General features: G+C 38.3%; 1 protein-coding gene across 1 annotated transcript in view; it reads right to left on the minus strand.

Annotated features, from left to right (window-relative positions):
- Positions 1-1,169: 1,169 nt before the first annotated feature.
- CCDC198 (coiled-coil domain containing 198) overlaps positions 1,170-27,670 on the minus strand; it is a 58,845-nt gene continuing 32,344 nt past the window's right edge. Inside the window, exons 3-4 of the mRNA XM_069091705.1 lie at positions 7,293-7,470; positions 1,170-3,425 (exon numbers count right to left, since the gene is read on the minus strand). Coding sequence (XP_068947806.1) covers positions 3,190-3,425; positions 7,293-7,470 — 414 coding nt within the window. The 3' untranslated portion in view covers positions 1,170-3,189. The remainder of the gene's footprint in view (positions 3,426-7,292; positions 7,471-27,670) is intronic.

Consider the following 27,670-nt stretch of genomic DNA (forward strand, 5'->3'; position numbering starts at 1 on the left):
GGCTCAGAGAATGTAACAACCTTCTGGACCCACTGGCCAATCAAGAAGTATCTACTGAAAAACAAGCCTCCCACCCCAGGCTCCAGGGGCACTTTAGCCTAGGGTCAGGGAAGATCTTCCAAATTTGCATTCCCATTACATGAGTCAAGGGAGGATATTTTTTAGGAAAGAGGAAATCTATGCATGTTGCAACCCAAAGAGAAGCTGCCAGTACAAAAAAGAAATAATACTGGTTGACATTTATATAGAACTTTAGATTTCAAGTCTTAACAAAAGTCATGTACTATATGTATTATTATTATTATTATTATTCATGTTGGACAGATGAAATTGAGGTTAAGGAAGTGACTTTGATGAGAGATGGCTCCCAATAGGTTCAGCAGGAACTCTGATCTTACCTAAGACCAGAAAGCCTGCGACTCAGTCTTGAAAGAATTCAATAGGCCCAAGCAGACTTGGAGTCAGAGTTGTATAAGTTTATTTTATGCTTTACAGCAGGCAAGGGTTATTAGGCTATATAGCAAGCAAGAGTCCTTTAGAGGACCTGCAACCTTACAGGGGTAAAATTAAGATTTTTATAGGATAATCCATAGTAGAACCCCTGCCAATTATGCTAACTAGGTGATTAAGGGTGGGATTAGGGACGAGTTAAAGTGGGGCCAGTGTTTAAAGGAACTCGAATTTTTTTATGTAACTGCTCAGGCATATTGCCCATAATTCACTGGGAAAAAGCCCAAGGGGGGGCTACCTGGAGGTGTGGTTTTAGGCTTGAAAGGTCACTAAGTCAGCTAGCGGTCAAGGGCTGATGAAGTGCCCAGTCTGCCACCTATCAGTGTCATGTTTGACAAGACTGATGTCTGGGAACCAAGGCTAACCGAGACTCAGGGGATAATAGGCTAAGGAGTTAACCCAGAGATAGGGTCCTGAAGGATTCATTGAGGCAGCCAAGGAGTCAACCTAGAGACAGGGTACCAAAGGGTTCATGGGGGCAGCAGGACACTACACAAGAGGGAGATAATAGTTGCCTAAGCTGGAATGTTTATAGATATTTTAGTGAAAGATTCATAGGAATAGTTTGTTAATGTTCCAAGCTGAGATAGTTGTTGCTGGTCAGGCATAATTCTAACTTGGGGGGGGGGGGAAGGGGTTGGGTGACAGGGTTTTGGGAGGGGGGGGGGGTATGATTTTACAAACTTGTTTTACAGGCTGATGTTACAAAGTGGTATTACAAATTTATGTTACAAACATAGATCCCAAGCACCCCATCATTACTGATGTTACAAATTGAGTTTACAAATTGATTTTACAAACATAGATCTCAAGAACCCCATCAACTTCTTCAGACATATATATATATATATATAGCTAGTATGTGAAGCTGAATTTTAACCCAGGCATTCTTGACTCCTGGTCCAGCTCATTATTCACTAATTAACTAATCTCTTAGTTTTAAGAAAAGGAGGTTATTGATATAACAAAGTCATAGAGGTAACAAAATCAAGTAAATAGATGCATAAATTAGTGTTAATCAACAGATAGAAATATTTTTCAGTTATCACAAGGCAAATGAGGTCTTATTCAGGGATATAGGAATGGATGTTTTTTTTTCTACAACAGAGTACATATTTTCTTGGGTGGGAGTGACGGTTAATTTACCTCTCCTAAGGTCTAACTCTGCCACAAAATCCAGGAATCAGGGTTGAATGGTCTCCTATCCCAGAGAAAATAGACCTGACATCATACTCTGCACAATAGCCCCTCCCCACAACTGGTTTTGCCTCCAAGAAAAAAAAAATCCTAGTTACAGTTCTGGTGTTTCTTCTTAAATGTTACAACTTTTTATATTCATTTGATGAATTTCAAGAATAAGTTTTTTGGTTGTATTTCTTTTTGGAATATTTCACAAAATGAACAGTTAAGTTTTTTTTTTCAAGTTTGATTTTTGAGGGGGTAGGCAAAGCAATTGATGTTAAGTGACTTGCCCGAGGTCACACAGCTAGTAAGTGTCACGTGTCTGAAGTTGGATTTGAACTCGGGTCCTCCTGACTCTAGGACCAGTGCTCTATTCACTGTACCACCTAGTTGCCCCCCCTTAAAGTTTTTAAAGTAATTTTTGAATGTTTCTTGATAAGATATAGTCTCTTGTGGCACATGATGTTGAGAAGGCAACTGGTTTTGGCTTTCACAATAGATGTTTTACAAATTACCTGTGCCTTTAATTTTTGTAAATTGAATACTTTTCTCTTGATTAAATGATCCCTAAGAGCCCTTCTAGATCTAAAATTCTTGTTCTCCATTGATCTCCATCATATTCTCAGAATTGTTTTAACTTCATTTGGTTAGTGCTTATTTAATTTAATTCCTAACATACTAAGAATTTCTGTAGTTTCCCAAGCACCTCTTTATTAAGTCCCATAGTTAGTTATATGAAAACAAATCACTAAGTTTCCTAGATGATCTTGGTATTTTTTTTTAATTGTGGGGGTGGGTAGGTGGTGCAGTGAATAGAGCACCAGCCTTGAATTCAGGAGGACCTGAATTCAAATCTGGCCTCAGACACTTAACACAAAAACTAACCATGTGACCTTGGGAAAGTCACTTAACCCCAATTACCCTCCAAAAAGCAAAAAAAGAAGAGTTGTATTTCTCATAAATAAAATAAAGAATATTATATGAATAACCAACCCTCTAATTTGTGTATTTTACTTTTTTATATAAGTTTTTCTTGAATGAGGTATAGATATAATGCTTTGGGACATAAAAGCCTCCATTTTAAAGAATAACAACTTTTTTTTTTAATTTATCATAGTCTACATATTGATTTGAATCAGTGTTACAAGTAAGCAATTAATCCACACGTATTTTTTAAGCACTTACTATATGTCAGGCACTGTTCTCCAGGCACTGTTCTAGGTAGTGGAATCACAAATAATTGAATTTTTCAATTCACTTCCCCCTTCTTCCCTTTCTGCTCCTGATGAAATCTTTTTCCCCCCTTGGTGAGGCAATCAAGTTTAAAGTGACTTGCCCAAATCACACAGTTACTCAAACACGGTCAAGTGACTGAGGTTGGATTTGAACTCAGATTCTCCTAAATCCAGTTCTGGGGTTCTATCCATTCTACCAGCTAGCTGCCTCCTCTCAGTGAAATCCTGATTGTTGTATAGTTCTGTTAACTTTGTAGCTCTCTTAATCTTGAGTAAAGAACTCATCAAAGAGTGAAATTCTTTCGGTATTGGTCCTCACCAGTGTCCAGGGTTTCCTTTCCTCTTTTCCCAACTCATCTGAATTGGTGCTAGAACTGTCCCAAAATAGTTCATCTTGGACCTGCTGTTTGAGAAACCATCTTCTCAATTCACCATTATTCCTGGGATGATTTTCACTCGATTCATGATATTTTATGAATTCTCTATTCCATGCATTTTCTAAAAAAAAAGACCAAAGTTCTTTTAGCATTCAATACAACATAGTCAATATTGTGTCTATGGAAGGTCTGTTTACAAGTCATTTAGATTCATTCATTAATTTGTTCATTCAATGCACATTTATTAATATATTTTATATATTAATATGTCAGATACTTCACTAGAGATATAATGACAAAAATAATCTTGTCCTCATTCTATTGGGGCAAAACTATATATATATATATATATGTGTGTGTGTGTTTGTGTATATATATATATATATATATACACAAACACACATATGCATGTATGCATATACACATATGGGATACACGTGCATATAGATATATATGTTGAAAAATTCCCTTCTTTACATATATAAAATATATGTAAAGTAGGTACAAAGTAATTTCTGAATTAATGGCATTGAGGTTTGGATAGGGTTCCTGTAAGAAGTGGCACCTGAGCTGAGCTTTGAAAGAGTCAAGGTAATTTTGGGGTGGCTGGAAGGAGGAAATGGATTTCAAACATAGTGGACAGTTTATATAAAAGCATGGAAGCAGAAGGTGGAATATTGTGTATGTGGAATAACAAGTAAACCAGTTAGCAGTTTGTGAAGAATAGAAATGTGTAATTAGATTAGAAAGATTGGAACCAGATTGAAAAGGGTTTTAAATGCTAATCAGAGAAGTTTATATTTTATCCCAGAGGCAAGAGGAAACCACTAGAGCTTTATCAGGAAAGTGACATAGTCAGACTTGTGCCCTAAAAATATCACTTAGGCAGCTGAGTGAAGGATACATTGGAGAAAGGAGAGATGAAGAGTGGTAGACCAATTAATTAGAATGTTGTAGCAATAATTTAGGTGAGAGATGATTATAGTCTGAGTTAGAGCAGTGACCGTATGGGTGAGAATAAGGGGCCAGATGTGAGAGATACTGGGGAGCTAGAATTGACAGGAACGATTGGATTATAAGGGATGAGAGGAAAGAGTTAGTAATGATTCCAATGTTGTGAACCTGAATGACTAGATGGATAATGTTGGTAACCTCAACAGAAACAGGGAAATGAGAGAGAGTGGATATTTTGGCCATGTTGAGTGTGAGATGCCTACTGGACATGTAGCAGGATGTCCCCAATTGTATATTGGGCAGTTGGGGGATACAAGACTAGGGTTCAAGAGAGAGATTAGAATCAGATATATAGGTTTCAGAGTTGTCTATGTATAGATAATACTTGAAGAGAGCCATCAGGTACGTGGGTCAGCAAGTTAAAAGCATGGAGTCAGGAGATGAGTGTCATATGCAAGAAACAGTGAGGAAGCCAATGTCATTGAATCATAGAGTACATGGAGGGGAGTAAGGTGTAAGAATATTGGAAAGGGAAGAAGGGATTGGGTTATAAAGGCCTTTAATCACCAAACAGAGGATTTTACATTTGATCCTGTGGAAATGCTAGGCAGCCATTGGAGTTTATTAAGTGGGAAAAAGCGAGTGAAGGAATGACACTCTTAGATAGAGTATTTTGGTAACTGAGTGGAAGATGAATTGGAGTGCATAGATATGAGGTAGGGAGACCAACTAGGAAGTTATTGTTATTGTACAGATATAACATGATGAAGGTCTGCCCAAGGGTGATAGGTAAGTGAGTTTAGAGAGTAGGATATATTCTCTAGGTAGAGAAAACAAAGCTTGATAACAAATTGGGTATGTGGGGTGAGTACAAATGAGGCAATGAGGATGCTACTTAATTTGGAAGCAAGGGTTACTGAAAGAATGGTAAGGGTCCTCAGTAGTTTTGGAAAGTTTGAGGAGGAGAGAGTTGACAGGGAAAGATGAGTTTTATTTCTGACATGGTAAGTATGAGAGACCTAAAGGAATTCAGCCTGAAATGTCCAAAAGGCAGCAACATATCTGGGGATCATCTGCATAAAGATGAGAATTGAATCTGTGGGATTTAATGAGATTACCAAGTGACATAGGAGAGAGAAAGAGAGAAGGCCAAGCTTAGACCTTGGAGGATATACATCATTATTGGGCATGCCTTAGTTAAATCAGCAGGCAAAGGAGAATGAAGAGGAACAGTAAGACGTATACGAGGGAAGACCAGGAGAGAGGAGCAATGTCATGAAAACCTAAAGAGGAGAGAGAATCTAGGGGAAGATGACTGATAATGCTCCAGAGAAGTCAAGAAAGAGAAAGATTGAGAAAAAGCCTTTAGATTAGGACTAAGAAACCACTATTTGTATAATGACAGGATAACTCAGTTTAATTGAGTGGCTAATGCAAACTATTAATCTTTGGTTCCATTTTTTTTTTCCTTTTTTGGAGGGGGGAAGACAGGGCAATTGGGGTTAAGTGACTTACCCAAGATCACACTGCTAGTAAGTGTTGTGTCTGAGACTGGATTTGAACTCAGGTCCTCCCAACTCCAGGGTCAGTACTTTATTCACTGTGCCACCTACCCATCCCCGGTTCTACCTCTTAAAGGAAGCAGCAATTATTCTCATCCAAAGATCTTTAAAGATGGAGTCAACTCCATCAGTGGGTTCCACTAGGCCCTATTACAGACTAGCAACACTGTCAAACAATCACTACAACAAGGAGATCAGAAGAGCCTAGAAACTATTTCTATCAGAATACACTTGATCTCTCTCTGCCAAATGGAGGAAGATGATAACCAAGACAGAATAGAATCAATTTAGAATATTAACTCATGTGAAATAGTAAACACAAGGGTTCTAGAAGATTCTAAGTGGGTTTTTCTGGATCCAGATATCCCATCATTAATTCAGATACACAACTAATTTGTAATTTATAGTCTTAGTCTATAGTATGTCTAGTATGTGTCAAAGTTAGTTTTCCTGACTCTAGCTAGTAAGGGATAGAGGTTAGCTCTCTATCCCCTATGTGAGGTTACCTTTCCTAGGAAATGCAAAATAAGGAAAACAAGATTTAAAAAAATTTTAAAAAGTCTTTAAAGTCTTCAAATTCAGCTAAGTGACAGAGACAGTTGCCATTTCCATAATCTCCCCCATATACCCTGATACTATGCAAATACTGACATTCTATCTCTTGAAAGTCATGTGGGAGTCTCTCAGCCAATAAGAAAGGGGATATCACCCAAAATAGAACCTAGGATTCTCTCTCTCTCTCTCTCTCTCTCTCTCTCTCCCTCTCTGTCTCTCTCATAGACTGCTACTGGTGTGTTTGTCACTATTCTTGCTTGTCTGGAGATATTTCCCCATGAAAACTTGAAATACTTCTGTTTCATCAAACATGCCTGTTGGATTAAGTTGAATTAGATTGGACTGGGTTGGGGATGGCAGAACATTCTGTGGGAAATCAGGAAAGCCATTTCCAATATATTAACATTCTGTGCAACCTCAGGTACACTAATAAACTTTCTTGTATTTCATTTTCTTTAATCACAAATGAAAGGGTCTGCTAGGTGGCACAGTGAATAGAGCACCAACCCTGGAGTCGGGAGTACCTGAGTTCAAATTCGGCCTCAGACCTTTAACACAAAAACTATCCTGGTGACCTTGGGCAAGTCACTTAACTCCAATTGTCCTCCAAAAAGGATCATAAATGAAGATTTTTCTGCTTGTTTCCTCCAATGTGTTTAAACTATTTTTTAGTAAGTAATACTAAACCAACTGAAACACTAAATAAATTAAGGTCTTTTGCAACTATGTTTTACAAGCTTCTCTCTTTTACTTCTCAGTCCCAAATTGTATAATTAGAACTGACTTAATAAATTCCATAAGTACAGAAATAGGAGTAGCCCAAAGTTATTGGTTGTCTCTTTTCCACCAGAAACTTGCCTGATGAGGTTTAAAAACAGTTTAGGAATATTTTGTTTCATTGAAAAATGACAACTTACCCATCTCTCCATTCATGGATACATCAGGCTCCACAGTTTCAAAGTCTTCCCTGCCATCATTCCTTGGCATGTTTTCAAGGACACTTTTGGCTTTGAGTTCTCTCATTTTATGTTTATCAATTCTTGCTTCTCTGTGGAGACTTCTCTTCAACTCAGTATGAGTCTGTAAATTATTTAACTATATTAATAACAGAAAATTAAATAGTTAACTTCTTTCCCAAGTTTAGTAGTCTCCTCTACACATAATTCATAGACTCTAATAGACTGAGCATTTCACAGTTCATGGGTTCATTATAAGGACAAAGGTATTTTGTATGTATATGTATATGTATATATATATGTGTGTGTGTATATATATATGTATATATATATATATATATATATATGTTAAACTTCTGTGGAGAAAAGTCTCAGAAGCAGCCATGATTTTCAAAATCAACAAGATCACCAGATAGGAGAAAAATCAAAAGTATACTCGGTCAAGAAATGCACTAAAACACTTCCCTATAAACCAGGCAGTTTAGATGAGAATATAAATGTTGTGATATGTCATTTGTTCTACCTTGGATCCCCTTGAATAGGGGTCATTACTAATACATTAAAAGTATTCTTCATTTTCTGCGTCATCAGGAAGAATTAAGTATTGCTTGAAAAAAAACAGAAAAAGTTTTTCAAGGGAAAACAAAGATGTGAAGAGAAAGTCAGCCAAGAAATATTTACTAAATGCTTACTATGTGCCAGACACTATAAGTGTCAGGCATTTACGGTGTGTTAAGCACTGGGAATACACATAGAAGTAAAAAAGAAAAAAAAGATAGTTCCTACCCTCAAGGATCTTACATTCAAGAGGGGAAGACAACAAACAAAAGGAAGCTGAAGTGGGGTAAAGGAGATGGAGAAGAGCAGAAAGTGAAGTCAAGTAGAAAATGAAGAGATAGTTGGTCTGGGCACTCTCTTTAAAAGGAGGCTCTGGGAGGAAGTCTTTCCCTTTCAATTTAGAGGGAGTGGTCCTGGGTCAAAGAAGACTTCTGAAATGTGAGTTCTAGAGTTGACAGTATCTGCCAAGATGAAGAGGTTTCTGGAATTTGGTAGGACAATCCAGAAGTAGAAAAGACAGAGGGGAATTGTAATCTGTGTCAGGAGATTGTAAGATAGAAGAACATGACAGAGAAAGAAGGGAAGAAGAATGCACATTCCTCATTTGAAGTTATACAGTAGGCATGATGAGGCTTTTCCTATAAATGAGGTAACTGGTTTATTTCTCAGTAAAGCAGCTTCTTGTGCTCTGAGGAATGACAATGGGAAGCCATAGGTGCCTTCAGGTGAGGAGTTATGAAGAATGATCAGTCGAAGAAGACAAGATTGATAAATTCCTGATGTGAGATACTGTGGCAGCTATTTGTCAAACCAATAAAAAAATACAGAGAGGTCTGCTCCCTTCCTGAATCAAGTCTCTAACTTATGATGGAGAGTTTCCCAGTAATTATCAAATCTGAAGAATACTATAGGTGGTGGGGGAATGACATCACTAAAAGAAAACTGGATAGCATTATTAGGGATTGTGAAGTTCTGGGGAAAATAAAGGGAAAACATGGTGGGAGTTATCTGTGGACTTATTTGTTTGTTTTTAATCACATCTTTCAAATGAAGGTAAAGGTAGATTTGGGAATGGTGGACTTTTGGCCAGATATACAGTCCACCTAAGAGTACAAAAACAGATTTTTCTGAAGTCTTCCAAGTCTAGCCAAGATCACATCAAATTGAAAAGGGAAGGGGGAGAAAATTGTGCACACCAAGGTTGGTACCACGTGGATTAAAAGGTGCAACACAGGGGAAAGAGTAGAAGAAGAGAGGTTCCATAATTTAGAGGAAACAACATCCAAGAAGAGAGACAATGATACAATCCCTGATCTCACATATTTACCTAAAAATGCACAAGGTATGAGTAATTAGCAGAATGATCCTAATGCAAAGAGGCCAATTGAGCCTCAGCCATTTTAAATAATATTTTATTTTCCCAAAAACCAATTAAAGCATTTTTAAACATTTTTTAAAGTTTTGAGCTCAAAATTCTATCCCTCCCTCCCATTCTCCCCTCTCCCTTCCGTGAGGTGGTAAGCTATCTGATAATAGGTTATACATGTGCAGTCATGTAAAGCATTTCCTTATTAGTCATTTTGTAGAAGATTGAAAAAAATTAACGAAAGAGAAAAATAGTATAGTTCATTCTGTATTCAGTTCTTTCTCTCAAGGAAGATAGCATGTTTTATCATGAGTCCTTTGGGATTTTCTTGCTGAGAATTGTTGATACCATGTACAATGTTCTCCTGGTTCTGCTCACTTCCCTTTGCAGCAGTTCATGTAAGTCTTTCTAGGGTCTCATAGTTATTACCAAAACTTGTTGGGATAGGATTCGTGACTGAAATTTAGCTTTAGAAAGCTATGTCTTATTCAAGGGAACATAGATTAACAAAGAATAGAGTAGCATTGTATATTAAGACTATATACTCATATGAGGAAATCTAGAAATTTAAGAGGAGAAAAATGGTGCTGAGCATTTGGTTGAGGATCAACAGCAGTAGAAACAATAGCTATCCTGAAGTAGGAGTATACAGATTCTGGACAGAAGTTTGGAGTACAGATCATAAATCTGACATAGAAACGTGATATTATAGAAATTTGTGTGAGATTTTTAACAAGAAATTTGATCATCAGCTGGCACTCTCCTTTTGTAAAAGTAGAACAGCTGTCTTTATTCTATAAAAGGTGAAGCAAGCTCTAAGACAGTCATGGAAAAGTAAGTCTAATGGTCTAACATTTTTTTTTAGAAGGAAGTTGTCTGAAGAAGAATGGGGATCTTTCAAGAATGAACTTCTGGAGATATAAGAGGAAATTATTCTGTTGAGGAGAAAAAGTTTATCTGTTTAAAAAGAAAAACCTGAATGCATAGAGATATCATTAACAAACTCAGATTAAAAAAATAGTATTAATACCTGATGGTATCAAGGTCAAATTATTGAGCATAAATATAATAGAATAGGTTGGCCCTGACCGATAGATGTAAGGAATGTTAATGTTCAGCATAAACTAATGTCAGCAATGAATGTTAAATACATCAAAAAGTGGTGTTTTTATCATGGATTTTGTGGACAATAGAATGATAAAAGGGGAAGGATAGCTTTTCAGAAGAGATGGGATGGTGATACTATTTGGGAGGCAGACTAATTTAGCGTAATGAACTTTGACTTTGGGATCAGAGGACCTAGGTTCAAATCTTGTCTTTGATGACTGGGACCAATCATTTAACTTCCATGAGCCTCAGTTTCCTCATCTGTAAAATAAGGGAACTGGAACTAAAGGACATATGAAAACTCCCCAATTCTAGATATGTAATCCTATTATAGTGAAGAGGTTAAATGACTCAACTTTTTTTTTTCCCCTATTTTCTCTTCCAAGGGGAAGGATATATGAGATGTAAAGAATGTGGCTAGGTGTCACACTGAATAGAGCACTGGCCCTGGAGTCAGGAGGACCTGAGTTCAAATCCAGCCTCAGACTCTTAATACAAAACTAGCCATGTGACCTTGGGCAAGTCACTTAATACCAATTGCCCTACCCACCCCCCTCCAAAAAAGCCAAAAAAAAAAAGAATACAAAGAATGGTGAGTAGGGAGGGGACATACTAGACAACTGGCTAAAAGGTCAGGAAGCATCTAGTTGCCTTAATGAGTTCAAATCCTGGACAAGCTATATCTAAGGTTACTCAAAAGTAATTATTAAAAGTAATTGCTAAATTGCTGCAGGAGATTTTGGAAAAATGGGATATGAGCTGTAGGACTGGAGAACAATCAATGGACTATTTTTTTTTAGTGTAAAAAGATGAAATTTGCAAACTGTGGACCCACGAGTTTGATTTATATTCTTGGCAAAGTTCTAGATTACTAAGGAACAGTTTGTGAACACTTATGGAGAAAGTGATGACTACAAGCCAGTGTGATATCATCATCTGGGTATGCCAGATTAACCTTGTTTCCTTTTCTGACAGGCTAACTAGATTTGTAGATCAAGGAAATGAGGGAGATATATTTAGAATTCAGCAAAAATTTGACAGTTTTTCATGCTATACTTGTGGATAAGTGAGTTAGTTAATGAGCATTTATCATGTACTTATTATGTTCTAGGCACAGCACACATAAAATTGAGTGATAGTATAGTTAAGAACATGGAATAGATTGAATGATCAAACTCATTAAGTATGTAGTGATGACTAGATATCAATTCAAAGGGCAATCTATCTAGTAGCATGCTGTAGTGATGTGTTCTTAACCTTGTGCTATTCAATATTTTTTCTTTTTTTTTGTCTTGCCTTTTTTGGAGGGGGGGAGGTAGGGCAATTGGGATTAAGTGACTTGCCCAAGGTCACATGGCTAGTAAGTGTTAAGTGTCTGAGGTTGGATCTGAACTCAGGTCCTCCTGACTCCAGGGCAGGTGCTCTACTCACTGTGCCACCTAGCCACCCCTATTCAATATTTTTTATTAATGACTTGGAAGGAGGACTAGATGACATGCTTATCAAACTTTCATATAGCACAGTTTGAAGGGTCACCTAGTATATATGAATAACAGAGACTGAAATGAGAAAGTTCCCAACCAAGAGTAGGCTAAATCAAATAAAATCAAATTGGACAGAAATACATATAAAGCTCTATTCTTCTATTTAAAAAAATCAACCTCAAAATATATCATGGGGGGGGGAGGAGAAATTAGAGATCTTAGTGGACTACAAATTTAAAATAAAACAATAGTGTGATGTATAGGGCAAAGAAACAAATACTGTCCAAAACTGCACAGAAAAGCATCATGTTCAGAATGAAAGAGTTAATAGTTCTTTACTTTGCCCTTGTCAAAACATCTGTAGAGTACTGGGCTCATTTGAGGTACTTCATTTGAGAAAAGATAAAGTGAAGTTTGTTCTTAAGAGGGTGGTCAACATGGTGAGAAGACAAGAGATTGTGCCTCATGAGCACCATTTGAAGAAATTGGAGATATTTAGCTTGGAGAAAAGGAGACCTGGGGGAACATGATAGGAATATCTGAAAAATGATCACATAGAAGAATGATTTCACCTGAGAGCAATGGGTTGCATTTCTTCACACTTGGCATCTAAGAAGCCTGGTTACTGGGAACTAGAGGCTGAGTGGGTAATCTTTAGAGTAAACAGATAGTTGTTTGGGTGAGGAGGATGAAAGGAGTTTTGAGACCTTCTTCCTTATGAGAGTACAAGTACAATTAGAACTTTCTCAATTTCCCCTCCCTGAGGAAAGTCATCTGACCCTTGTTTTGGCTCTCACACAGGTAAATGAAATAACAATCTGAACTCAAATAGTCTCTTTTCAAGCCCTTCTTGAAAACTCATTCAAGTAATATTAAGAAAATATCAAAATATATGTTGGTAACAGAAAAGATAGTGGCTCAGAAATCTTATCAGGACAATTTTTTCCCTGATTTCTCCCATAACCATTGTCATTGTCTCCCATAGAATTTTCATTATATTTTCATATTCTATTATATTCATATCCTATTCACTATATTTCATAATGTTCATTAACTGAATCTCTAAGTTTGGTGGTTTATTTTAGCTCCTTCCTAAATAAAGTCTCTACAGATTACCCCTCAGTCTGCTACTAGACTCATTCCCATATTTAATCATATTATTGTAAGCTTCAGAGTAACCTAGTAGTATGTGCATGTGTATTTTCTTTCTAATTAATAATACTGTAATCTTTTTTCTACATTAATCAGTTGGTATTAACCTCTACTATATTTAATGTTACTTATTAATTAAACTAAAGAAAACTCCCTTTTCCAGTAGTAGGTATTTGTATCTCTATAAATTAAATTCCTAAATCTCTCATAATTAGATAAATATTAAATTTAGAGAATACACAATTTATTAATAGATGAAATGAAAAATAAAAAGAAAATTATTAATAATATATTGACTAAGAAATATCTCAGTCTGGGACAGCCAGGTAGCACATTGAGTAAGAGCAGCAGCCCCAGAGTTCAGATGACCTGGGATCGAATCTGGGCTCAGACACTTAGCACCCACCTAGAAACACCTGGCCATGTAACCTTGAACAAGTTACTTAACCCCAATTGCTTAGGGGAGGCCAGGTGGTGCAGTGAGTAAGAGCACCAGCCCCATAATCAGCATGACCTGGGATCAAATCCTGGGCTCTGACACTTAGCACCACACCCAGAAATAACTGGCCATGTAACCTTGAGCAATTGCTTTAAAAAAAAAAAGAGGGGGCGGAGTAGAAGCAGGACCTCCCTGCTGCTCCAGCCAGCTGGAATTGGCCAGTGCACTGCTCTGGGAGCCGAGCCTAGCCCCATGCTGAGCCTTTAGCCCCAGGGCGGGCCTGATGAGGCCCCCCCCCCCTCCGGCCCTCCAGAGAGACTCCAGATCAGCAGCAGCTGTGGCTGCTTGCACATTTATCAACATATAGATGTGAAGGACAAAGTGAGAGGGCAGTGCAGTCTGGACTTTGGGACCAGTAAGTGGGAGTGTATGGCTTTTACCTCCAGGGTGAAAAGCCACTGAGATGCTGGTACAGCCAGCCAGTGCCACATGGCAGCTTCAGCTCCTGGCCTGCAGAGTATAGGGGGACCAAGCACCAGTCTGAGGGATAATCCCTCTTGCTTTAACCTGCTTGGATCTGGATTGCAGTCTACAGTAGCAGTCCTGGAATGTGTGTCCAGCTTGCCAGAGCATGTGGAAACCCCAGGGAGGGCACTCATCGAATACCTCTGGCAGCTGAGAAAACCCCAGCGTTTGGGATGAAAGCTCCCTTGTCTGGTGGCAGAGTCCTACTGTGGCAAAAAGCCCAAAAGTCAAGTAATTGAGTGGCAAAATGAGCAGGCAAAGGAAATAAAGCAGGCAGAAGATTCCAACATTACACGCCTATTTTAGGGACAAAAAGGAGCAAAGCATGGAACAAGAGGAAGACAGTGAAGTCAGAACTCCTGCACCAAAAGCTTCAAAGGAAAATGCAATCTGGTTACAGGCCATAGAGACCTTAAGAAGCAGATAAGTGAAGTGGAGGAAAAATTGGGAAGAGAAATGAGAACAATGCAAGAAAATTATGAAATGAGAGTCAACAGCCTGACTGAGGTAATTAATACCTTAAAAAACAGACTAAAATGGCAAAGGAGGCTCAAAAAGGCAATGAGGAGAAGAATGCCTTAAAAAGCCAAATTTGCCTGATGGTAAAAGAATCTCAAAAGCTCAATGAGGAGAATCATGGCTTCAGAATTAGATTGGAGCAAATGGAAGCTAATGATTTTATGAGAAATCAAGATGCTGTTAAACAGATCCAAACAAATGAAAGAAAGGAAGGAAATGTGAAATATCTCATGGGAAAAACCACTGACCTGGAAAATAGATCCAGGAGAGATAATTTAAAAATTATTGGACTACCTGAAAGCCATGACCAAAGTAAGAACCTAGAAATCATCCTCCAGAAAGTTCTCAAAGAAAACTGCCCTGATGTTTTAGTACCAGAAGGCAAAATAGAGGTTGAAAGGATCCACTGACCACCTCCTGAAAAAGATTCTAAAAAGAAAACTCATAGGAATATTATAGCCAAGTTCCAGAATTCCCAGATTAAGGAGAGAATATTACAAGCATCCAGGAAGAAACAATTTTAATATTGTGGAAACACAATCAGGATAACCCAGGATCTGGCAGCTTCTATACTGAGGGAACAAAGGGCTTGGAATATGATATTCCGGAGGTCAAAGGAGCTGGGATTAAAACCAAGAGTCACCTACCCAGCAAAACTGAGTATCATGTTTCAGGGGGAAATATGGTAATTCAATGGAATAGAGGACTTTCAAGCATTCTTGCTGAAAAAATCAGAGTTGAATAGAAAATTTGACATTCATATACAAGAAGCATGAGAAGGTAAATAGGGAAAAGAAATCAAAAGGATCTTATCAAAGTTGAACTATTAACATTCCTACATGGAAAAGCAATAATTGTAACTTATGAAACTTTTCTCAGTTGTTGAAGAGATTAGAAATATATATGTTTATATATGAGGGTATAGGGGCATATGAATACATATGTGAATGTGTGTATATTTGTTTACAGGTATACATATATAGAGGGCACAGGACCAATTTAACAGGAAGGGATGACACTTAAAAGGTGAAATTAAGAGGTGAGAGGAGATGGGCAGAGACAGATTGGGGTAAAGTATCTCATACAGAAGAGGCAAGGAAAAATGCTTACAATGGAGGGAAAGAATAGGAAGGCAAAAAGGAATGGGTCAACCTTATTCCCATTGAATTTGGCTTGAGGAGGGAGTAAAATACACACTAAATAGGGTAGTTCACCCTCCAGGAGAGTAGGGGGGGAAGGAGATGAGAGGGGGGATGATGGAAGGGAGGGCAGGCTGGGGGGGGGAGGGAAGTTGGAAGCACCCACTTTTGAAAAGGGATAGGATCAAAGTAGAGAATAGAACAAGTGGGAGGTGAGATAGGAGGGAGGGAAATATAGTCAGTCTTTTACAATATATCTACTATGTTATTGTTTTGCATTAGCTACACATGTATAACCTATACTGAACTGCTTATCTTCCCAGTAAGGGTGGGTGGCAAGGAAGGAAGGGAATGAATCTGGAATTGAAAGTTTTAAAATCAAATATTCAAATATATATCTATATAAATGTGTATATATATACATATATACTATTATTAATACCATCTTACATATAATTGGGAAATAAGATATACAGGCACTGAGGCATAGAGATTCACTGGAAAAGTCGAAAGGGGTATGGGATAAAATATGGAGAGAGCAGATTGGAGGAGGGGATGTCCTGTGGAACTGCTATTTTGGGAGGGTGGGTAGGGGAAAAATGGGGAGAAAATTTGTAACTCAAAATCTGCCTGAAACGAACAATGTAAATCCGAAGATAATAAAGCATTAAAAAAAAAAAAGACTAACAATTCCTGGAAATTATCTGTACAAATAGCAAGAAGATGTTTTGGTTTGCTTGGTAAGAATTCGTCATTACCATATGAATTGAATTTCCCCTAAGGTGGAAAAAAAAAAAGAAAAAAACTGCCAACTGAAGGGAACAAGAAAAATACTTGGTACAATTTTTCCCTAGTAGCTCCTGGAGGGTTCTCTCTACCCACCCAAACTCACTGGTCACACAGGGAGTGGCTACCCCAGGTTTGAAATATTCTGTAGTTTCTCAGCCCTTAAAAAATAATCATAGTTCATGAGCCCCCACTGACGGGTCCACCTTTGTTGGTCAGCCAGAGTACATAATTTGTTGAAAGTAAAGGCATTTAATGAAATGGTATAGATAAAAAAAGTAGCTACAGAACATTTTCCCAAAAACCTGAGGGGCACTCTCCCATAAATATACCCATCAATGAAAGAATGAACACATATAGAGAACACGTAGAGAGGCACAAGCATGAGCAAGATGTGGTCAGGGTACATGCATGGAAGGGTGTACGCATGGGAATCACATGTGTATAGGTCATATGAGTAGCAAGTGAGTCATACTTCCAACTCTACCAGACCACTGAGATCTTCTAGTGATGTCACTGTGCTAACCCCCTGGCCTTCTCCCCGTTCATCCCTGAGATTCTACTGGAATGGTCTTACAATCTCTACTAAACTCTGCTCTACCAGATGCTTCTTCACTATAATCTTTGCCAGACACTTGATTTTAGATTCCATTGCTTCCATCTTATACCTAAGCTGAAATCCTTGGGTAGCTCTTCCTTAGTCAATAGCAGGTGTTGCCATGTTTTTATTTTTTATTTTTTTAGCTTAAATAAACCTCATAAGCTTTTCCCAGATATTTTAGAAGAGGCAGAAACTCTTGAATAGGAGCTGCCAGTTTGTCACATTCCATCAGTCTTTACTCTGAGACATCTCATACTCCCAGAGGAGATTCACATCTGCTACATGACAACTTCTTTAGAACAAAGAGCAGGGTCCTAGAAGTAGTTAATGCCACCAGATTCCCCACCCACCCCCAGTACAGTCTGAGCTTTTCTTTTGAACTTATCTTCTTGGTATAAGAAATTGGAGTCCTTCCTATCAAAGCCCTAAGCCTAGTTTAGAATTCCATATGCCTCTCAATTTTCATCTCTTAAGGTTAGATTATAAAGCACGCAATAGGTGTTTGCTCAGTAACTCCCAAATAACTCTGGGCCTCAGATTCTACGGTTGTCAAACTTTAAAGTTCTTTTATTCTCCCATGGAGATGAGTGAGTAAGGAACGGTCACAGCGACAACTTAGCCCAGGGAGCTAGGTGATCGTCTCTATAGGTAATCATATTTTTAGGCTTTTTTTTTTTTTTGCTTTTTGGAGGGGGGAAGGCGGGGCAATTGGGGTTAAGTGACTTGCTCAAGGTCACACAGCTAGTGAGTGTTAAGTGTCTGAGGCCGGATTTGAACTCAGGTCCTTCTGACTCCAGGGCCACTGCTCTGTTCACTGCACCACCTAGCTGCCACCTCTTCTTAGACTTTTTGTATTTCCATATGGCCAAACTCAAAATCTCAGACAGGTTTTGAGGTATATATAATTAAAATCAATGTCTCATTACTTCAAATTCAGTTCTCTTTCTGATATATAATACAATCTTCTCTAGTCTATCTATGTCCAAGTTGAATTCCCTCTTTTATTAACCTTCCCATTTTTATCACAAGACCAAAAAAAGGACTAGACCTAATGGGGCAAGCAGGTTGGAGAGCTCTGTGTTCTGACTAGGCAATATTTATCAGTTTGGGGAAAATGGGCTCGGACTACCGGGTGCAGATCATGTGTCTCTATTTATCTTAAAACTTAAATTTGTATTTTAAAGTCTTCTATGCTGCCATGATGAAAAAAAGAACACTCCCATTTTCCCACCCTTCCCATTTCCACGCTGTTAACAACAGTCACCTTTTTCTTCTTGTGGTCTCAGCTTCTTTCTGGGTCAAGAACTTTTTAGCTTGTGAGGACTTGTGGTTCAAAAGGTTTGAGCATCTGAAGTCCAACAATTAGACCATTCAGCATTACTCAACCCAACAGACAATGAAAGATAAAAGTAAAACATTAAATTATTTCCAGAGTTTGCAAAAAAAGTCACTTTCATTAGAGTTCCTTTCATCTCCATGATTCTATAATTCTTTTACAACTTTGTTCATCTTGTGAAACAATTAATAGAATTTCAGAGATGAAATGAAGTCAGAAAGGTAATTTACTTTATAGCTCTCTACTTCATACCACTACATCTATAAGCAGCAATTTTGGTATCCAGCAAAAGTTTCACAATGTGTGTTCTTTAATCAACATTTTGATTAATCAAGACCAGATTAGTTGCCAGGGGAAAGAACCCAGGATACCAACTAGTGAAAGGGAGAGAGAGACCCTATGAAACTTTCCCTATTGTCAGAGACAGATACATTAGAGGAGAGGCTGGTTTGATCCCATCCCTTTTCAAAAGTGGGTGCTTCCAACTTCCCTCCTCCCCAGCCTGCCCACCCTTCCATCATCCCCCCTCTCATCCCCTTCCCCCCCTCTCTCCTGTTTAGTGTGTATTTCATTACCTTCCCAAGCCAAATTCAATGGGAATAAGGTTGACCCATTCCCTTTTGCCTTCCTATTCTTCCCCTCCATTGTAACCATTTTCCCTTGCCTCTTCTATATGAGATAGTTTACTCCATTCTGTCTCTCCCCATCTCCTCTAATTATATTCCCCTCTCACCTCTTAATTTCACCTTTTAAGTATCATCCCTTGCTGTTAAATTGGTCCTGTGCCCTCTATCTATGTATACCTGTAAACAAATATACACACATTCACATATGTATTCATATGCCCATATACCCTCATACATATATATATGTGTGTATATATATATTTATATGTGTATATATATATATATATATATATTTCTATTCCCTTCAACTACTGAGAAAAGTTTCACAAGTTACAATTATTGTTTTTCCATGTAGGAATGTTAATAGTTCAACTTTGATAAGTTCCTTATGATTTCTTTTCCCTGTTTACCTTCTCATGCTTCTCTTGCTTCTTGGATCTAAATGTCAAATTTTCTATTCAACTCTGGTTTTTTCAGCAAGAATGCTTGAAAGTCCTCTATTTCACTGAATATTTTCCCCTGAAACATGATACTCAGTTTTGCTGGGTAGATGACTCTTGGTTTTAATCCCAGCTCCTTTGACTTCTGAAATATCATATTCCAAGCCCTTCGATCCCTCAGTATAGAAGCTGCCAGATCCTGGGTTATCCTGATTGTGTTTCCACAATATTCAAATTGTTTCTTCCTGGATGCTTTTAAGATTCTCTCCTTGATCTGGGAATTTTGGAACCTGGCTATAATATTCCTAGGAGTTTTCTTTGTGGGATCTTTTTCAGGAGGTGATTGGTAGATTCTTTCAACCTCTATTTTGCCCTCTGGTTCTCAAACATCAGGGCAGTTTTCTTTGAGAACTTCCTGGAGCATGATTTCTAGGTTCTTACTTTGATCATAGCTTTCAGGTAGTCCAATAATTTTTAAATTATCTCTCCTGGATTTATTTTCCAGATTAGTGATTTTTCCCATGAGATATTTCACATTGCCTTCTTTTCTTTCATTTGTTTGGATCTATATAACAGCATCTTGATTTCTCATAAAGTCATTAGCTTCCATTTGCTCCAATCTAATTCTGAAGCAATGATTCTCCTCATTGAGCTTTTGAGATTCTTTTTCCATCTGGAAAATTTGGCTTTTTAAGGCATTCTTCTCCTCATTGCCTTTTTGAGCCTCTTTTGCCATTTGAGTTAGTCTATTTTTTAAGGTATTATTTTCCTCAGTCAGGCTGTTGACTCTCATTTCATATTTTTCTTGCATTGTTCTCATTTCTCTTCCTAATCTTTCCTCCACTTCTCTTATCTGCTTCTTAAGGTCCTCTATGGCCTGTAACCAGCTTGTATTTTCCTTTGATCCTTTTGGTGCAGGAGTTCTGACTTCACTGTCTTTCTCTTGTTCCATGCTTTGCTCCTTTTTGTCCCCCAAATAAGAGTGAGATGTTGGAATCTTCTGCCTGCTTTATTTCCTTTGCCTGCTCATTTTGCCACTCAATTACTTGACTTTTGGGCTTTTTGCCACAGTAGGACTCTGCCACCAGACAGGGGAGTTTTCATCCCAAACGCTGGGGTTTTCTCAGCTGCCAGAGGTATTAGATGGGTACCCTCCCTGAGGTCTCCACATGCTCTGGCAAGCTGGACACACACCCCAGGACCTCCACCCTAGACTGCAATCCAGATCCAAGCAGGTTAAGGCAAGAGGGATTATCCCTCAGACTGGTGCTTGGTCACCCTACACTCTGCAGGCCAGGAGCTGAAGCTGCCACATGGCGCTGACTGGCTGTGCTGGTGTCTCAGTGGCTTCTCGCCCTGGGCGCAAAAGCCATGCACTCCCACTTACTGGTCCCAAAGTCCAGACTGCACTGCCCTCTCACTTTGTCCTTTGCATCTGTGTGTTGATAAATATGGAAGCGGCCACAGCTGCTGCTGATCTGGAGGCCCTCCTGCCGGCGGCTGGTCAGGCCTGCCCTGGAGGCTAAAGCCTCGGTGTGGGCCTGGGCTCGGCTCCCAGAGCGCTGTGCTGGCCGATTTCTGCCGGCCTGCCGGGTTGTCCTCAGCGGGAGGCTAGCTTCTCTGTGTAATTTTGTGGGTTCTGCAGCTCCAAAGTTTTTTTAGAGTCCCCTTTTTACATGGATTGGGGAAGGTGGAAGCCAGAGCAGCGGGAGGTCCTGCTTCTACTCCGCCATCTTGGCTCTGCCCCCTTGCTTTTCTTTTTAACTAGTTAAGTTCAATAATTTCTACCTCTTCAAAAAGAGCAAAAGCTTTCATCGCTTCTAAATGTTTGTGATGTGAGACAAAACCCTAATTATGGTTCCATTTGTGTCTATGCCATTCCAGATAGTAAAGCTGTCTTGTTTCTTAAAGTCTCCAGAGAAAATGCCACAGTTCTGTCACAAACAACCATTAACGCTAATAAAGCAAATTTGTAGATAACATCTTAGGAGGAGGAAGAAATACTGGGGTGGAAGTGGGATGAATTACTTATTATGACCAAAGAGTTAGTACATTTTGGTGGTGAAGTAACCCTGTGACTAAATATCAAGAACTCCAAGGGACCTCAGAAGTGATCCAATCCAAACCTGTCATTTAAAAGATGAAGAAACTCAGGATCAAAATACAAATCAAAAAATTGGGACTTGAACTCAGGTCTCATGGCTTCATGCAGGTAGGTGGCATAGTGTATAGAGCATTAGCCTTGGCATCAAGAAAAGTCATTTTTCTGAATTCAAATCCAGCCTTACTCACTTACTAGATGTATGACCCTAGGCAAGTCACTTAACCCTGTTTGCCCCAATTTCATAATCTGTAAAATGAACTAGAGAAGGAAATGCAAACCACCCCAGAATCTCTGCCAAGAATATCCCAAAATGGGTTCACAAAGAGTTGGAAATGACTGAACAACTCATGGCTTCAAGTTCAAGTCCTCTAAATTCCTTCTACTGTCCTACTCTAAACTCTAGACCACAGCATCTTCCTGGGCTGCTTCATTTGCCCACCTTGTGTAGCAGCAAGCACCCCAGGGTGTCTGCTGTTCTTGGATCTGCTTTGTTAAAGGAAAGCAACTCAAAATGGGTTAACAAGCTTACTTTAATCAGTCAAACATATGTATCATTTACCTAGTTCAGGGGAAAAAGGTCAGCACCCTGAACTTCAGAATATACAGACAGAATTATCAAGACAGAGAAACAGATCAAGTATACAGTTTCCAAACTGTCTAACCATTACATCCATACCAAATCAACATCTGTGTTTCAACATCTGGGTTTTTCAAAGCCAGGAGACTCTCAACAATGGCTTCCCAGAGTTTCATCTGATTAAATTACAGAACACTTCTCAAAGTGAGCCCCAAAACAAAGCTATACATCAGGGCTTATATAGCCTTCTCCTGGCTCAGAGAATGTAACAATCTTCCGGACCCACTGACCAATCAAAAAGTATCTACTGAAAAACAAGCCTCCCACCCCAAGCTCCAGGTGCACTTTAGCCTAGGGGCAGGGAAGATCTTAAAAATTTACATTCCCGTTGACCTTGTCTCTCAGTTTCTTAAGAGCTATTGCTGCAAGGTTGAGGATCAGAACTACAAAATTCTAAAGAGATAGGCTATGGTGTCAAGGCCTACAAAACAAATTGGACTTTAAAAAACCCCAAACTTTTGAAAGATGTGATGAGACTTCAGGAGTCACAGGATGAAGTATGAGAATAGTTGTCCTATGAAAATAAAATGAAATGCTTTAGAGCAATATAATTTCTTTTCTTTTTGGTTTTGATCTGATAAAACTTCTAATTTCTCAGGGAACAGAGACAGTTCCATTAAAAAGACTATTGGGATGGAAATGAGTAAGGAAGAAAAAAGAAGAAACATTTTATTTATACGTAGTGGTTTTGCAGTTTTATTCACTTTTTTATTGTATCATGTCATAGAAATGCTTGTTTTATTCCATAAATTAAAAATAAAATGAATTTTAACAAAAAAAACATGGAAAGAAGAGAAGACAAAAAAGGAAGTAAAAATGAATTAATAACAGTATCATTAATATGAAAGTTGAATGATTTGTTTTTAAAATGTCATAAAAAATCTGAGTTTCAAAAAGCTAAGGTTTTCAGAAAGTCTTTTCAAAAACTTCCCTGTGCTTTAATAGCTTAAATAAGCTTTTTAAGCTTTAATAGCTTAAAACTAAACTACAACTTTTGGGATACCCTATAGTTATGGTCCAACTTCTCTGCTTGACATGTGAAAATATAATTGATTATGCAGTTTATTTCCTCTGTTTTCATCCTCCTATACTATAAATCTATAGGTCTGCAAATAGAATGATGGGCTTTTCCTATGGATGTCTATATATCAGGGGCTTTGAAAAGAGTTGAGCTACAATATTGTCATGACTCCAGATAGCACTAGATGGCAGCAACTTGCATTGTAAATAGGAATCATCTCTTTTAATCCGTTATACTTGCTAGAGAAATACTACTACAAAGAGAAATTTCCGCGTTCAGTTCTCAGAGCTCCCTCTCCTCTCTCTCACCCTCCAAAGGATGAAGATTTCAGGCAACTCCCTAAAATAGTTGCCTCCGAAAGCCAGATGAAGGAAATGAGGAGGCCAAATAGTAACTAGAAAAGACCACTGAACCAGGAGTCAGGAAACTGAGTTCTGTTTGCAGCTCACTACTAATTTGCTGTGTGACCTTAGATCATTTGCTTTGCCTTTCTGGCTCTCATTCTAGTTATCTGTAAAATGAACAGGTTTGACTCAGATTATTTCTAAGATACCATCTAGCTCTAATAAGACAAATACTATTGATGTCTTTCACTTGGTCAGAGTGGTCCCGCAACTTATAAATTTTCTCACTTTCCAGTCAGGAGGTGAATGTAGGAGAGGATCCAGGAGTGCATTAATAAAAGATTCCACCAGGGACCTATGCTACCCATAGCAGCAAGCAATCTCCCCTGCCCTCCCAAAGTACCAACCTTAAGTTCACTAATCTCTCTAGTCTGGGGAAATAGGACTCAGATCAGGTTACTATTAGCTTTCCCTGTTTATTACTTCTGCTTCTCACCTTTAGCTGGCTAGGAATACTAGAAAGGAAGCACTGCCAGGTTTGTGATGTTCCAAAGATGATTTGACTGCTTCTCTGATGAGGACTGGCTGTCCCTACTGCTTTTTATCCAGATTCACTCTTTCCCCAACCTCTATCACTGCAAATAACATTAAACACAAAAAAGGGGTTGGTGGACATTAATTTTTTTTTTATCAAACAATGAAATAAACAGTAGTGAGGGAATAAACAGAAATTGCAGCAGGGAAAGAGATCATAGACAGTCTGGTTGGTCCAGTTCCATGAAAATAATAGGATAATAGCAAAACCCTTTTCACTACAGAAGCAGAGGTAGCTGCCACTGTTCAGTTCCCCCCTTTCATGTAGAGGAAGGCATAGGCATCTTGGAGGGAGTTACTCAGTTGTCAGAGTCTGGCATGGAGGCAGGAGGGGAGGAAAAGGAGAGGATCCCAACAACCATTATTCAATTGGCTCCACTCTGACAGTATGGCCATGGCTTGCCTGCTAGCAGCAGACCCTATATAGCTCCAAAGAGCAGTTTTCATAGTCTTTGTAGAGAGGGTCAGAGCAGTACAAATCCTCCATGCTGCAAGGTCCAAATGGAGTTAAGATGGAGAAAGATGCTATCTCTTATCCACCTGACCCTGTTTTTTCTTTTCTTTCTCTTTCCTTAAATTCCTTGCAAACACCCCAGAAACTCTCTAGTTTATTATGTCAACGACTGGTGGAATCTTTGGAGAGCATCTCCATGGCAATACAAGCTACATATTTAAGTCTGATTTCATCAGAGATAATATGGTAAGAGCATTTTCTGAAGTACTTGGGAAAGAACTCTTCTTTTTACTTCTTCATGATCTTTATTTTTAAATTGAGGGAAAATTCTACAGTCTTTGGTATGCAGAGTTAAATCCAGTGGTCTAAGTGTTATTGATAGTCATGTAAGCCTAGGTATTCAACAAGTCTTGATTAAATCAAGAGCAGATTTGCTTCCCTTAAAAACAGAAGTTGGTAACGACAACCCTGGCATGAATCAGATGGGTTTTTTTTATAGCATTAATAGAAAGGATGAAAAGACATAACGAAAAACCTCTGCTAAGTTAACCAAAATGAAATAAAGTGAAGATTTCTTCTTTATAATAGGCGGTCAAAAGGGGAAAAAAAGCAAAGGAGGGGTCCTTACTACTGAAAAGGATGCAATGGAAAGATTCCTTTTCACATTGATATGGAGTTAGTTATTAGACTGAAGATAATTTGTTCTGCAAAGAGTAAAAAATAGTTTCTATTGGAATGCAGTGAAAAGAATTCTGGATTTGAAGTCAGGGGTCCTGGGCTCAAATCTTAGCTCTATCACTTACTACTTATATGAACTTTGATATATCATAAGTTCTCTGGACCACAGTTTCCTCATCTGTAAAGTGAGGGGGTTAGACTAGAGGACTTCTATGATCCCTTTCAAAATTAACTACAATTTTACATTATAATCTGAGGTAGAATTTCTACAAATAGAAAATAGGATTTCAAGCAGGGCAAATAAAAATAAATAAAGTACCTGAGCCTGCCCTTCCTTTCTTCCTTCCCTCCTTCTTTCCTTTCTTTCTTTTTTCTTTTCTTTCTTTTCCTTTCTTTCCTTATTTCTTTTTCCTTTTTATTTTCCCTCCTTCCTTCCTTCCTTCCTTCCTTCCTTTCTTCTTTTCCTCCTTCCTTCCTTCCTTCCTTCCTTCCTTTCTTCCTTCCTTCCTTCCTTCCTTCCTTCCTTCCTTCCTTCCTTCCTTCCTTTCTTCCTTCCTTCCTTCCTTCCTTCTTGGATAATTTAACTGGTATAGATAAGGTACAGACACTGGTATAGATTCCTAGATGAGGAAATTCCCTCTGCCAAGACAAACTGACATCTTCCTTGTAACTTAGAGTCTTTGAGAGTTACTTAGAATACTAAGGAGCTAAGTGATTTTCCTAGCATCGCACATCCCGTATGTCTTAAAGAGGCAGCTAGTGTACAATGGGTAGAGCACTGGTCCTGGAATCAGGAAAACCTGATTGCAATTCCCACCTCAAATACTAGCTGTGTGATGTTGGCCACATATATCACTTAACTTCTGTTTGCCTCGATTTCCTCAACTTTAAAATGGGAATAATAATAACACCTACCTAAGATAGGGAGTAACATGCTGAAGGATTGTGGTGAAGATCAAATGACGCAATATTTGTAAAGCACTTAGCATAATGCCTGGAACATAGTGGATACTATATAAATGTTAGCTATTTATATAGGTGGAGTTTGAGTCCAATATTTCTGGTTTAAAAACCAGCTCTTAATTAACTATAACACAAGGCTTCTCATAACTATATGAGTTGGTAGATACACCAACTTGAAAAATATATAGGAGCTATTTTAGAAAAGTTCAATATATGGTACCATGCTTTAACATTATAGAGTTCCATATGATGTAGGTCTGTCGGATCCAATCTTAGAGAATTTGGTTACTGAAGTACCAAACCAAATTCACTATCAGGTGTTCCTATGTCATAGACCCTGAGGATTCATTATAGTAAGACTCCAGTGTGTGTAGGTGACTCACAGGAAGAGAAAACCCTTTGAACTATGGTTCAAAGAATTTTTAAGTGTCAATTTAGTTTGGTTTCATCATCAAAATACTATCAAAATTTTCTTTGGAGTCAATCACACAAGCATTTATTAAGTACCTACTATATAACAGACACTTTTGTTGGGGACCAAAATACTGAAATGAGGCAGTCCCTGAGCTTAAGTAGCTTGCATTCTCCTAGGAGGATATGATATATTCTTAGATGAGTTAATATAGAATAGAAATAAAACAAACAAAACTTGATTTGGTTTGTGTGTGTGTGTGGTGGGGGAGATATTCACAATTAGAATTAAGAAAGCCTGCTTGAAAGCAGCATGGTGTAGTGAATCATTGAGTTTCATCATCCTTTAAGCCAGGAAGTCTTGGGTTTATGTCCTGCCTCTGACACTAGCTGTGTGACCCCTAGGCAAGTCACTTCTTCTTTGCTTTAAGAAGATCTCAGACTCTAACTCCCAGAGCAGTTGCCATTGATAGAGGGAATTTCATTATTTGCAAGTTCTTTATAGCAAGGAAGGTCTTCTTGAAGAAAATGGCATTTGAATGGGCCCCAAAAAGTGTAAACAAGTCATGAGGGAGAATCCTAGGCATGAATCCCTTGCTTGTGGAAAGGTGCAGAGATGCACATGAAATGTCATATCCAGGGAACAGAAATAGATGAGTTTGTTTGGAATTTAGAGTATGTGAAGAGGTTTAACATGTTAATCAGGCTGGAAAGATAGACTGGGTTAAGGTTGTGAAGGATTTTAAGTGTCAAACAAAGAAGTTTGTATTTTATCTTAGAAGCAATAGGAAACCACTGAAATTTTTTGAGCAGGGGACTAACATGGACAGACCAAATGATTTAGAAATATGAATTTACAGCTGTATGGAGGATAGATTGATTGAGGGAGAAATTAGAAGCAAGGAGACATTCAGAGACGATTGCAATAGTCCAAGCAAATCATCTGGTCATAGTATGAATTGAGAGGAAACAGGAGATATGAAAAGGTGCTTATTAGTTATTAGTCCTCTCAAAAAAAATCTTCTTTTATTTTTTAAAGTGCTGTCCTTGATATA

The sequence above is a fragment of the Petaurus breviceps genome, unplaced genomic scaffold (assembly GCF_028583685.1).
Source record: "Petaurus breviceps papuanus isolate PSGF00001 unplaced genomic scaffold, PetGlider_PUasm1.0 189, whole genome shotgun sequence".
Taxonomy (NCBI): domain Eukaryota; kingdom Metazoa; phylum Chordata; class Mammalia; order Diprotodontia; family Petauridae; genus Petaurus; species Petaurus breviceps.